Source organism: Rattus norvegicus, chromosome 2 (genome assembly GCF_021556685.1).
Source record: "Rattus norvegicus strain SHRSP/BbbUtx chromosome 2, alternate assembly SHRSP_T2T, whole genome shotgun sequence".
Classification (NCBI taxonomy): domain Eukaryota; kingdom Metazoa; phylum Chordata; class Mammalia; order Rodentia; family Muridae; genus Rattus; species Rattus norvegicus.
The window spans coordinates 140,576,216-140,589,355 of record NC_141535.1 but is presented as its reverse complement, the minus strand read 5'-3'; the positions used below and the strand labels follow the sequence as shown (position 1 = coordinate 140,589,355).

The 13,140-nt window shown below is 45.7% G+C and overlaps 1 protein-coding gene across 9 annotated transcripts in view; it reads right to left on the bottom strand.

The window, feature by feature from the left end:
• Ccdc169 (coiled-coil domain containing 169) overlaps nucleotides 1–11,536 on the bottom strand; it is a 29,505-nt gene extending 17,969 nt beyond the window's left edge. For 4 of the 9 annotated variants that reach the window (XR_015667706.1, XR_015667714.1, XR_015667712.1 and 1 more), the window contains exons 1-4: nucleotides 11,406–11,534; nucleotides 9,259–9,338; nucleotides 2,536–2,627; nucleotides 2,397–2,437 (exon numbers count right to left, since the gene is read on the bottom strand). Coding sequence is in view for 6 of the 9 variants with exons in the window: in XM_087630706.1 (XP_087486832.1) it covers nucleotides 2,397–2,405 (9 nt within the window). In the remaining 3 variants the exon portion in view is untranslated. 9 annotated transcript variants of the gene reach the window in all.
• Nucleotides 11,537–13,140: the final 1,604 nt, after the last annotated feature.

The window sequence follows — 13,140 nt, the reverse complement described above, 5'->3', positions numbered from 1 at the left end:
CATTTGTTAACTTCTCTCTGGTTTGATGCACCCGTCTGCAAGTAAACTGCTCTGATCTTCGGGGAGAATGCAAATTAGTGGGTGCATGGAATGATCATAGGTCTACCATAGCCAGGCGGACAATGGGAATTCTATATCCTGCTTTTGTAACTGAAGATTCCTTTGTTCATCCTTTCATGATACAGTTGACAAAGCCACTTAGTACACCTTATGCAAAACGTGAACTTGCTTGTCAATAGGGCTGTAGAAACAAAATTGGCACTCAGGCTAACTGGCATCAGTCTGTGAGTATGTCGGTGGGAGTTGCGCCTTAAGACTGATGATTCATGACAAAGACAGGCACAAACTGGGAGGGGCTGGAGAGATGTTTGGCTGGGGAAAGTCCTTCATGCTGTAGTAAAACACCGGAGTCCAGTTCCCAGCATGCACATCAGGAGGCTCAAAACCGCAGGATCTCCAGCTCCAGAGAACCCAGTGCCCTCTTACCTCTCTGGGCACTGCACATGCATACTACCCATGAACCCATGCAGACACACACTCATACTCAAAAATAAAAGAGTAAGATAAACCTTTTCTAAAGTCAGAAATGTTGAGATGTTGTATTCGTAGTCCGACCCAAAAAAACTAATTTTAACACACACACACACACACACACACACACATATATATATATATATCACACGCTTATGTGTGTGTGTGTGTGTGTGTGTGTGTGTGTAATTATTATGTCTGAGCAACACCAATTCTGTCCTTTCTTCTGAAAATTAAGACATCCTGTCTTTGCTCCTTAGGGATGGGTGATCGAGAGACTGAGTCAACAGCACTCAGGTCTCAGTGCTTGCTGCTCAGTTCTTGGTGAGCAAGAACACTTCCATGAGCACGGGCCTTGTTTCTTGATCCTTGTTACCAGATTCCCAATCCTTGCTGCTCAGAAACCTTCTTCTCTATGTCACCAAGAAGAAATGCTTAAATCTTAAATGTTCCTTATATGAGCTACAGAGCCGTTCTGAGGGCAAGGTCCAGGCATGGAGAAGCAGGTGACCAGCCGGTTTGCTTCCTTGAGGAGTATTTTACAGGTCACACTACATATATATTTCCTGTTAAAATTCTCCCTGTAAACTAAGGAAGGCAGCCATATCTAAAAGTGCCACAAGATGGCGACATGAGCCACCAGAGGAGAGAAAAGTCTGGTTTTTCCAATTTCAGAGAGAAGGAGGAAGGGTATTTTCCTGACCTTCAAAGACATTTAAATATTCTAGGTCAGAGGTAACAGAAATGTAGGAAAATAGGCTAATTTTTCCTCAATTTGTCATTAACAAAAATGACAAGTTTCTCTGTACTGTTGACTAAGGAATGGCAGTTACTCAAAAAAACAAAAACAAAAACAGAAAAACCCTAGGGCCCTATAAAAGTACATATCGCTCTGCCAGTAGCTGCTGAAAACTCGAGTGTTAGCTCTGTGTGGCGGGACTGGAGAGGGTGAGTGTGGCTGAGTCCACGTTAGGCTGGGTGGACCTGGGCAAGCCCTGCCTCCGTTTACACTCAGTATTACCTGCTACAGACAGCTTTTAGCTTTATCTCACTCGATGTCTGACAAAGGAGATTCGCTTACATACCTCGTATGTTTAATTAAGGAAAATAATTACTATTACAATACTGATCCTACAAACTCAGCTGAGAATTGTATTAATATTCTTCCCCCTAAGTGCCTTTTTCCCTTTCAGCACATCACTTAGGCTTTTGTCTCAGTTGTTTTTCAAGTAAAAATTCAGCATGGGCTCTAAGGAAAGTCTGTCCCTTGGCAGTGAGGACTTTCATGAGTCGTGACTTGAGAGACTTTTTTTCAATCCTCCTTTCAAGGATAAATTCACAAGGATAACAAAAAATGGGCCTTATTAAAGGATAAACTATGTGACTGGGATGTACCTGGGCTGTAAAGGAACATTAAAGAGGGAGGGGATGCTAGTGGGCAACATTGAGAAGAGGGCTCTGTGAAGCTCTTTGTCAGCATCGGGTAGACATGGTGGCTGTGCTGATTCTGTGTGTATTGTGTATCTGTGAGTGCTCCTGTGTACACACCTCTGTCTACACATGTGTTAAGGTGGAAACAGAATGCACACACTTTGAAAGTGGAGGACCCGGTTCAGTGTTCGGTGGGCTTCTTCTGATGGGGAGAAGCGGGTACCTCCAAGTCCTTAGCCAGCCTGGCTATTTTTTTTAACTCCATGGTGTTTGTCTTTGCCTTCCAACCTGGCCTGGCTTTTATGGGGCGGACTAGCCTGAAGGCCTTGGTCTTTGTCCAGCTCCCCTGAACTCTATTCAGGTTTTGCATAGCCCTGACACTTCTGTACAACTTTCCCCAGGTGACTCTTTTCACTTAGGCCCCCTCTACTTACCACCGGCATCTTTTCGTAGACACGGATGGAAGACAGTCTATCTGCAGAAAAGCAAAAGGAACAGTTGACATTCCCGAGGTCCCCCTCCGCCCCACAACACACCGACCGTAGCGTCTGTACCTGAAGGGTTCCCACGGACCTTTTCCATTTTCTCTTTCAGAGACACGATTTGCTTTTCCAACTGGTCGTTCAGTTCCAGCTGGGTCTCGTATCGGGTTTTCCACTCGCTGCCTGAATAAAAATGGGGGAGCGAGATCATCCCCAATGCCACTTATTTGTTTGCTAAAAGAATACAAATCAAGGCCGGGAGATGGTTCAGGCCATGCCATATAAGTTCAGATCTCAGCAAACACATAAAAATGAAGTTAGAGGGGTTGGGGATTTAGCTCAGCGGTAGAGCACTTGCCTAGCAAGCTCAAGGCCCTGGGTTTGGTCCCCAGCTCCGAAAAAAAAGGAAAAAAAATGAGGTTAGAAGTGGGTTTCTGCAATCCCAGAGCTGGGGGAGGGGCAGAGACAAACAGACCCTGTCAGCCACGATCACACTATATTTGAGTATTTTTCTTTTATCCTTAAAGCAGGTTTGCCTCCCTCGCTCCCAACACACACACACACACACACACACACACACACACACACACACACACACACACACAGAGTCAATGACCTCTGGTAAGAGATCTGCCTTAAGAGACCCTGCCTTTAAAAAACTTAGCAAATAAATAAAAAGAGATGGCAAATGATCAAGGAAGACACATATATTGGCCTCTATCGCTCACATGTACACCCACCCCTGCACCACATGTAAACACATATACAATACATGAACCAACTCAATTGTCCATCGTTACTACCTGACTTCATGAGTAAAGCAAGTGAATGAGAAAAGAAATCATTTTAAAATATTTATCTCTAAGATAGAATTTCCTAGACCGCTGGGGTTAGACCCACCCTCACGCCATCTCTCAGTCTCTTTGCTATCTCAGGACAGCCTCATTGCCAGAACTCGGGACAGCCTTTGTGTCTCCTGTACATCTTGTTGTTCTTTGTTTCCTGCCACTGTTTATCCTTCACTCTCTGTTTCCTTATTGTATGTTCTACTAGGGATGGGGGAAGGTATCAGGAGCCTGTCTCTTCCCTTGAAACATCCACACAGCACCCTAACAAAGAGTTCCAGTATCCCATCCAATGTCTGAAGCTGGTCTTACCACTTACGTACTTGCTACAGGGAACACTTCGGTGTTAACTGATGCAGTGGTCATATTTGAAAAGTTAGTCATTCTACTAATGAGGAAATCAAGGCTGGGAAAGGTTGAAGATCATTTTCTAAGATGTTAGAGCTAATGCTGGTCTTGATGGCACACTGTAGCCCTGTGCTCTGGGGCCTGAGAGTCTAAGCCAGTCCTGGTACATTGGGAATATGGAACCAGGTAGGCCTACTTAGCAAGACGTTGTGTCAAAAACACACTGATAGATAGGTAGGTAGATAGATGGATGGATGGATAGATAGATAGATAGATAGATAGATAGATAGATAGATAGATGCAAAAGTAGAGCTAAGAATTGACGTAAATGAATACAGCCTAGAGCTGAAAGTTCCTTGTCCAACTTCATAGCCCAGCACCTTGAAGTTGGGCTTTGTAAAAAGATAAACGTGGTGTCTTGTTTTCCCCTTCTCTTTAACACACTGAGCTGAAGCCCAGAATCTGACAGTGTTGGAGTCTGAGGGGAATGAGTGAAACGGCAAACAAACACCATGACAGACGGGACCTTGTTACCAGGACGCAGCCCATACTCCACATCTGCGCTGCTAGGCACAGGCAGTCTTCCACCACTGGAATGCACCCCCCCCCCAAGCTGAAGTGCAGAGTCGCTGCACCAGATTCATCAGGGAAAAGGAAGAAAGGTGCCCCAAATTACTGAAGAGATGCCACTGACCCCAAGTAGATTGCAATTCTATCTCTGACAACATAAGTGAGCCGTCTTTCCCAATTTGCACCACGACAACAGAAGCTTTATAGATAAGAATGCTACCAAAATAATTAAGTTTTTATTTATGTGAGCATATTTCATCCGTTTAATAATATGCTACATCCTACCATAGATGTGTTTCCGCATGGCTATAAGTTACAGAACTAAGAAAGCCATAAGTTAAGCTATTTACTAATGTACTGGTACGTCCATGGATAGGTAGGATACAGAAAAGTGGAGTAATTCTATGGTAGCCTTGGACACTGTCTGGTCACATTCTTGGCTTTTGGATTGGTGGAAGTTAGGCATCTGCTGGGAGTGTATTGCAAGGCTCTACTTCATAGTCAATGGACATTACATTAGATTCAGGGATAAGACATGAGGTTATCATGCCCAACATATGCAAATCATTGCATACAATACAACACGGACTGAAGAACAGCAATCACATGGTCATATCAATAGATACAGGAAAAAAACCATTGACAAAGCAAAACATCCCTTCACAACAGCACAGAAGAAACCACCAAGAGAAAGAACGTTTTTCAGCACAATAAAGCATACAGCCAACAAGGCTGAGTGCAGAAAAACTGAGAGCATTTCCTGTGCAAGCAGGAACAGACAGCTCCCTCCCTCTATTCTTGTTTAACAAAGGACTCAAAGCCAGAGCTGGAACACCAGAGAGGGGAGGCCGAGGTCAGAGGAGCGTGGCAGCTGATAGGGTGGATCCAAGACACAACAAACAGTTCACCAAAGTATCAGGAAACAAAGGCAAACAGAAAAAGTAACGACTTTCTAATCAGTTCTAATGACCTGGCTGGGAATTCACAGTAACTTCAAGGACAAAAGAAAACAGAAATCCTAGGAATGTATTTTACTCGGAGGTGAGAGACTGCTAAGGGGGAAGCTTTAAGACCAAAGGAGACACCGGAAGTCCTACCGTGCTCACAGCTGGCAGAAACAATATTGTAGACTTTAATTATAAAAATGATCTGCGGACACAACACAACCCCCATCAAAATTCCAAATGAAGTCTTTGTGTGAGTGAACGGTGAAAAATTCACATAGAAACATAAAAGGCCCCGAGCCGTGGCGATTTTAAATGGAGAGTAAAGCTGGAGGTTTAAGACTGACTTCAAATTATATATACTATATAGCCCTTAAAACACTGCATGGTATTGGCACAAAAACAGGCATAGAACCGTGGAATGGAACAGAGCAGCAGTTCTCAACCTTCCTGATGCTGGGACCCTTTAATACAGTTCCTCATGTTGTGGGGACCCCCCATAAAAGTATTTCATGGCTACTTCATAAGTGTAATTTTGCTATTGTTATGAATCATAACAGCAAATCTCTGATATGCAGGATATATGATATTGTGACCCACATGAAAGGGTCATTTGACTCCAAAGGGCTGAGAACCACTTGAACGCAGGCTGAGAAACACACACACACACACACACACACACACAGCTAAAGCCATCAAGTCCTCGGCTCTATGGGTGATGGAGTTTTTCAGCAGTTTTAAGGGAAATGCTGATCAAACAGTTTGTTCAAAGTTCTGCACCTCTAAATTTCCCAGCTAGGTCACCCCAAGGCCTACTAACAACAGCCAATGCTGCCTTCACAGGTAGACCCTGGCAACTGGCCCTGACTAGGGCAGATCTCGGTGCCTCAGTCTGAGCAGAGCAGTGTGTGTGTGTGTGTGTGTGTATCTGTGTAAATATTCACTGATCACATGGCAAACCCTGGATATCATATCATCAAACTGAAAATTGTAATAATTCTCTCTTCCTAATTAATAACTACACTCATTTCTTTTTGGCAATTCTTTTTGGCATGACTACAACTTTTAAACAGATAACATCTTAACAATGGCAGCCAGCATCTGTGGGGTTTTTTCCCCTAACGAATAATGCAATTCTCTCTAATGCTACACCTTTAAGTATTGGGCCAGGTTAAGATCAATAACATTCTTTTCCGAGTTTTGAAACATGAAAAATTGAATTTTATGAAAACACTTTAGCATACACTGCTAAGGCCAGTCTAAAAGTGTTTGATCCCTTAATGACTTGGCCTGATAACCAAAGGGCTCTGAATTAAGACCAACTACAAATGAAAATCCAGTGGAGCTCAAAGGGGAGGCCCCAGGCCTGTCATCAATAAAGGGTGACATTGACCCCACATAACCAAAGAATATTACCCAACGTGGTGTACATATTAAAGAAGAAAGGAGCAAAGCCTGAGGCATTCCAAGTTGGGTTTTGTTTTTTTTTTAGAAACCTCAAGTGCTCAGTGCATAGGAGGCTGAGAGGTTCACATCCCAGAGGCCAAGAGAACAGAGTGTTTCAAAGATAAGTTTCTAATCGATGCTGGGCCAGGCCAAAGGTGAGGAAAACCTGAGTACTGGCTTGGCACACAGGGCATCACTTGTGACCCTGAAGAAGAGCTCCAGCTGCCTGGAGGCCAATGCCCTGCCTAGTGAGTGTGATTGTGGAGGGGGCAATCAGGACCTTACTGTGCAAACCTAGCTTGTTTCCCACCTCACACCCTGATGGTGGAAACGGTCCCCAAGCCTCAGCAAGCCAAAGTTCCTGTCTCCAGGTAAAAGTAGATCAAAACAAACAAACAAACAAACAAACAAAACAAGAAGCGGATGACTATTTTATTGTCTCCTTGCTGAGGCCTGAGGTGAAATTCAGATGCCAAAGGGCTTCAAGGAGCCTGTTTCTAAACTGGTTGTGTTTGCTCTCTCACCTGTGAATTAATCCACTTATCAAGCAGATTAGATACAGCAAGAGACAGATAAGAGCACAACTCAGAAAACCACTGTTTTGTGAAGTGTGTTACTGCACAGGGGGAGCATGGGGGGAGGCAGCTGAAGAGATGGATCCATCTCTCATTACAGGAGGTTGGAGCTGCCCCGTGTGGGTGCTGGGATTTATACTCGGGTCCTCTGGAAGGGCTATCTCACACAGGGCACAGTGAAATGTGACCTTCCCTTTGTTACTAGTTGAGCTCCAGGCTTTGCCAATGCTCTGCGCTAAGCTCCAACCCCAGCCTGTGAAAGCGATGGATGGCGGGCGACAGTGCACCTGCCTCCATCCCTTGAGCCCATGACTGCATTCTCCAATGGCATACGGTGGCTCTCCCCACTCACCATCCCGGAAGTATCCTTCTCCTCGCCCAGCAGTTTAACTCCTGTCATTTAGAACGCTTGCTCTGGATTATACTCTGAGAGAGTGGAAGACAAAAGAGCGGCCCTGACAGACGACCCAGCTGGGCTTCGACATCACACTCCAGCTGTTTGCCTAAGTCATCTTGGATGACCAGCTCATTGGAGCCTTTGCCGAACCCCAGGTGGCACCGGGCTGCAACCACAGGGACCCAGCCACCCCAGCCAACCGCTGGATTACAACTGATTTTATGAGAGGGTGGTTTGCTACACAGTAGCAATAACCAGGACTGTCCTGTGTGCTGACATAAGTACAAATGTGGCGGTTTCCCATACCTAGGAAGGTCCCTGAGGACACCCCAGCCAACGTAACTGAGTGAATGAGGCTAAAGGCTGCTCCTACAGGGCCAGTAATTGCATACATATGGAGGTTAGCAGAAGCTATTAGAGCCTTAGCTAAAACGGTGTTCTCCAACTACTAGTCTTTCATAGGAGCTTACTGTTTTAATCTGCTTCTTGTTGCAATGATAAAACTCCGTGACAAAAGTGACTTGGGGAAGGGTTCATTTCAACTTACAGCTCACAGCTACTGAGGGAAGACAGGCTGGCACTTAAGGCAGGAGTTTAAAGCAGAAACCACCATGGAAGAATGCTTCTTCCTGGCTCAGTCCCTCTGGATTTCTCAGGTACCTTTCTTATACATCTCCAAGCCCACCTGTGTAGGAATGGTGCTGCCCACAGGGGCTAAGCTGTCACTCATCCATCAGCGATCAGTGATCATGGACATGCCTACAGGCCAATCTGATGGAGGCAGTTCCTCCACTGAGATTCCCTCTTCTGAATGAGGTATAGGTTTGTGTCAAGTTGACAGAGACTAACTATACCATTGGTTACTTAACTTACAGAACTGCATTTTACCTCAGATCTGGCTACAAGTCTATTTATGGCTCTCCAAGAGGAATAGAGATGAAAAACTGGCTTTAAAACCAAAGTCCATTCCCACAACCCTAACAAAAGCCTAGCATTGAGTTCAAGCACTCGTTGCCTCCAAGGGTCACTCAAACATGTCCACTTCCCATCTCTTCTCACAGAGAACTTTTCCTCACAAGAAGATTTTAGCCTGACCTTTGCTCCCAATCATCAGTCAGCTTCTTTTTAAAGGAAGAAACAAATATCCTTCGATGTATTGGCACGTGACAAAATCTTGGCCAATATCTGTGTGCTCATAGATTGACTATGTGACAAATTGTAAAAAAGTGTGTGTGTGTGTGTGTGTGTGTGTGTGTGTGTGTGTGTGTGTGATACCCCTTCCCTCTCCTCATATTCTTTCTATTAAAACAGACAAGCCCCGATTTTAATTATGGTCTACGTCCAATAAGACACAAGAGGCTGGGACTTGATTAAAGAGACTTGTGACATTTTGTTACTAAGAAAATTACATAGGTGTCACATAACTAAATAAATTTGTGACATTTTATTACTAGGCAAACCACATACTGATGTCATATGACTAAACTTTATGTATGGGCGAATACTCTTGAGCTTACAAGGTAGAAAAACATAGAGTCAGAGGCTTAGCATTCTTAAGCAGCCTCTGAAAACCTTCACTGCAGACTGCTGAGCCACCAAGAAGCAGCACTGGTATCTTACTCAGTGTGCGTCACTTCACCCACACCAGCCAGCAGGCCTGAGTCCCGTGCGCAAACGTCCACTGCATACCTGCAAGGTCAGTGTTGAGGTTGGCCTCCAGCTCTGCTATCTTATGCCGTATCTCAAGTGTGGAGAGCTGCACGACATCCCTGTTATTAGGAAGATTTTTGTTAATAATGAATCAGTTAAAGACGATGTGAGGAGATAATGTCTAGCAACCCATTCATACTTCAGGCCCAAATTACTGTGAAAGATCAATTCTAGACATTGGTAAAATGCACCAAAGCCAGAATCTCCTGTAACCAGTGTGTGTGTGTGTGTGTGTGTGTGTGTGTGTGTGTGTGTGTGTGTGCGCGCGCGCGCGTGCGCTTCAATATGACCCCAATGACACTGTTAAATGCTTCTCCGGATCCAGCTTCATATTAGCATAACGAATAGCTATGGTAATAGGTAACAGCAGATAACCCCAAACACAGATGTGAGAGGCGCTAATAAAGCACACAGAATTAAAAATTTAAAAAGTCAAAAGCACTCAGACATGCTCACTTCAGACATGAGTGAGGCCCATGTGGCCCCGATACAGGATGATGAGAGAATTGTCCATCCAGCAAATAGTTCCAAATGCCCATTGTGTGAATGTCTAATCCAGAGGCAGTGCAGGCTGGCGAGATGGCTCAGCAGCAGAAGGCACTTGCTACAAAGCCACAAAACCCGAGTTTGATCCCTGCAAACCACATGGTGGGAGGAGGGAATCCACTAGCCGGTCCTCAGCCCTCAGCCCTCAGCCCTCAGACCTGTGCCCATGCACTGTGAATGTGCAACCACATAAACACAACAAACGTAAAACAAAACCAAACCAAAGGGAGCCACCCACAGTTCAGTGGACATGACACGGGGGTGGCAGTTATTGTCCCTGAATATTGACTGAATGGGCTGGGCTACGAAACTACACTGGGGCCTAGAGTTCCTGGGCGACAGAGCTGAGATGTGACTTCACACACACTTGTTCTGCACCCTGACTGCGTCTGAAACACTAAGGTTGTACTAAGAATGCTCTGGGTTTGGTATAAAACTAAGAAGAGCTGAAGGGGTCACATCGGGGGCTGACGTTCATGAGGCCCGTGGATAGCTACTCAAAACACTCAGAGTAACGGCAGGCATAGTGGTGCACGCCTTTAGCCCCAGCACTCGGAAAGCAGAGGCAGGCGGACTCTGCATCGGAGTCCAGCCTGGTCTACAAAGTGAGTTCCAGGATAGCCAGGGTTACACAGAGAAACCCTGTGGAAAACAAACAAACAAACAACAAAATTAAAACCCTCAGAGATTTTCAAGATCCTATCACGAAATACTGTATTACTTTTGCCCATACGAAGAACTGAATCCAGGGCCTTGCGTATGCTGTGCTATTCAGGCATCCCCAGCCCTTGTCTCATCTTGAAACAGTGTCCTGTGTACCCTAACTGCCCTCCAGCCCCACACCCTCTTACCCTGAGCACCTGGGTTTACAAGTTTGTCACCAAGCCAGGATAAACTAGCACCCCCACCCCCCTAAATCATTTAAGACATAGGATACAGCTCAATGGCACACAGAACTCTGACCTAGTGTCACAAGCCCACACTTCCACACCTCCATCCTAGCCTCTCTCTAAAATCATAGAGAGGCCCAGAGCTCATTTTTACAAAAATGTCCGGGTTTCTGAAGTTCTTCAAAAGGAACAGAAAAACATGGATTTCACAGAACTGTTCAAATCCAATCGCATCTTTTCTTCAGGATAACAGACAATTCTTCTACATTTGATCTACAAAAACAGGAAAACTTGTATTTCCTCGGCCTCCATTAAACATAAAAGGTAAACAGGGATGGTACAGAGGGCTCAGTGGTTAAGAGCTGAGGCCCTAGAGAGGACCCAGCTCAGTTCCCAGCACCCACAAGGAGGCTCACAAGTGCCAGGAATTCCAATTCCGGGGGAATCTGACGCCCTCTATTGGGGACCACGGGCACTGCACATATCTGTTGCACGCCACCCCTTACACCAAGCTCCTCAGCACGACTCCCCAACACACACAAAGAACCCTCCATCAACACCGCTTTGAGTGAATGCCTAGTGAGACTGCATTAATTCCCATGCAAAGGGGCCTTGTCGCGCCATCAGAGCTCCTGCCCTTCAGAACGGGGGAAGCCTAGCAGAGAGACGGAGCCCACACGGCCCACTCACTTCATGTGGATCTCCTCCAGCAGCTCCAGCTTCAGGCGGTCTGTGCTCACCCCCTCGAAAGTGTCTCCGTGGCCCTCTCCCATCGCAAGACCTCCCACGCGCCCTTCCCCTGTGTACTACCTAGAGCTTAAGACCTGGGCACGCCTAGGAACCCTAAAGGAAAATGCGTTGCCAGGAGCCATGGCTTGACGTCATAGGGTATTGCTCATGTCTGCAGGCCCTCGTAGGAGCTAGGTGTAAAACAGTCTCAGGGCGGGGTGCACCTTTTCTGACGCCCCCTTTTCTGTATCGCCTTTGTGAACAGTCCCTCTGCAAGGCCAGAGTTCTGAGCCAGTGAGTTGTGCTCAGAATATCCGACTTTTCCCGACCCTCTAGGGCTGCTGGCTTAAGAGTGACTTCATTTGATTCAGTTCAGTAGGTTAGAGTTTGAAAAGATAGTCTGAACTTTGACGATTGTGATCTTTCAGGCCTGAAATTCTGCGTTGGAGTTTGGGCAGCTCTGTGCACTGACCTGCTTATCATGTTTTGCCTTCTACTCTTGAGACGTCTCAGTTTTAAAACTGTCTCCTCCCTCATCTTTTACCAGGCAGATGATAGGCTCTGCCCATGTGTATGAGTTGTCCCCATAAAAATTCACGAATCCAGACAACTGTTAAGAACTGATCAGAGCAGTTGAAATGGCTCAGCAGAGATGAGCACTTGAGCTGTTAGAAATGGATCTGGGGTCCCAAGAAAACGACAACGCAATCCAAAGTACCTCATCAAGGTAGTGTCTCACTTCGGCAGAAGGTTGTGTAGCCAGTCATGTCAGTAGGCAAGCACACCGAGTGAGGGCTCCACTGGGTATTCATTCCGACCACAAAGGCATCCTGTGCCTCACTTTGAGTTGTCAGAGCTGGACCTCTCACACTAACACTAATGGGTAGGGCACAACTGATAAGCAAAGGACAAGCAAACGAGGCAACTGTCAACACGTTTGACTTCAAGAAGTACTGACCCAAGAGTTCAGATTTCTGCCAAGTGATTTACCAGTTTTCTAAAATGGAGATTTGTCTTATTTCTTTGATAAGACATTACATTTTTGTCTTTCTCACACAGCTTTTGATGAGGACGCTGGTTTCCAGCACTCCATGGATGTTGGACCATCCTGTTCTGGTCTCAGCAGGCATGCACACAGGCAAAACAAGGTTTCCCCATGAATAAACTTCGTGGTTAATGGGTTTGTGGGTTGTCTAGAAGCCTGTTTACCCTGGAATACCTCTTCCCCCTGGCTCTCCCTTTCAGGTGCCCTGCACCCACCTTGGGCATGACATCCGATACCAAGTAGAGGAAAATGGCCACCCTGGGATTCCCCAAAGATGCTGAGTGTCCTGTGCTAGGATTATGCTGGCTGAATCACGAACTTTCCTTTCCTCTGTACTAATGGTTAGACATGAGAGGTACCTCCTAACACTCCATGTTTTCTTTCTCCTCACTGTCTAGTTTTCTCCACGTGTTCAGTCTCTGGGTTCCAGAAAGTGCTCTTAAGCAGACATCTTGTTTTACCCTCATTCTTGCATCCCTCCACTGAAAAGAAACAGCAAATATCCCAGCTTTCCTTTTCCCACTCTTCTCAACAAATCATAGGCTAATCAACGTGCAGCATCCACATGTTCTTTCTGCACTGAAATTCCTTTCTTACGGGGCAAGCTCACAACTGCCTGCAATTCCAGTTCCAGGGTTGGGATTGATGCCC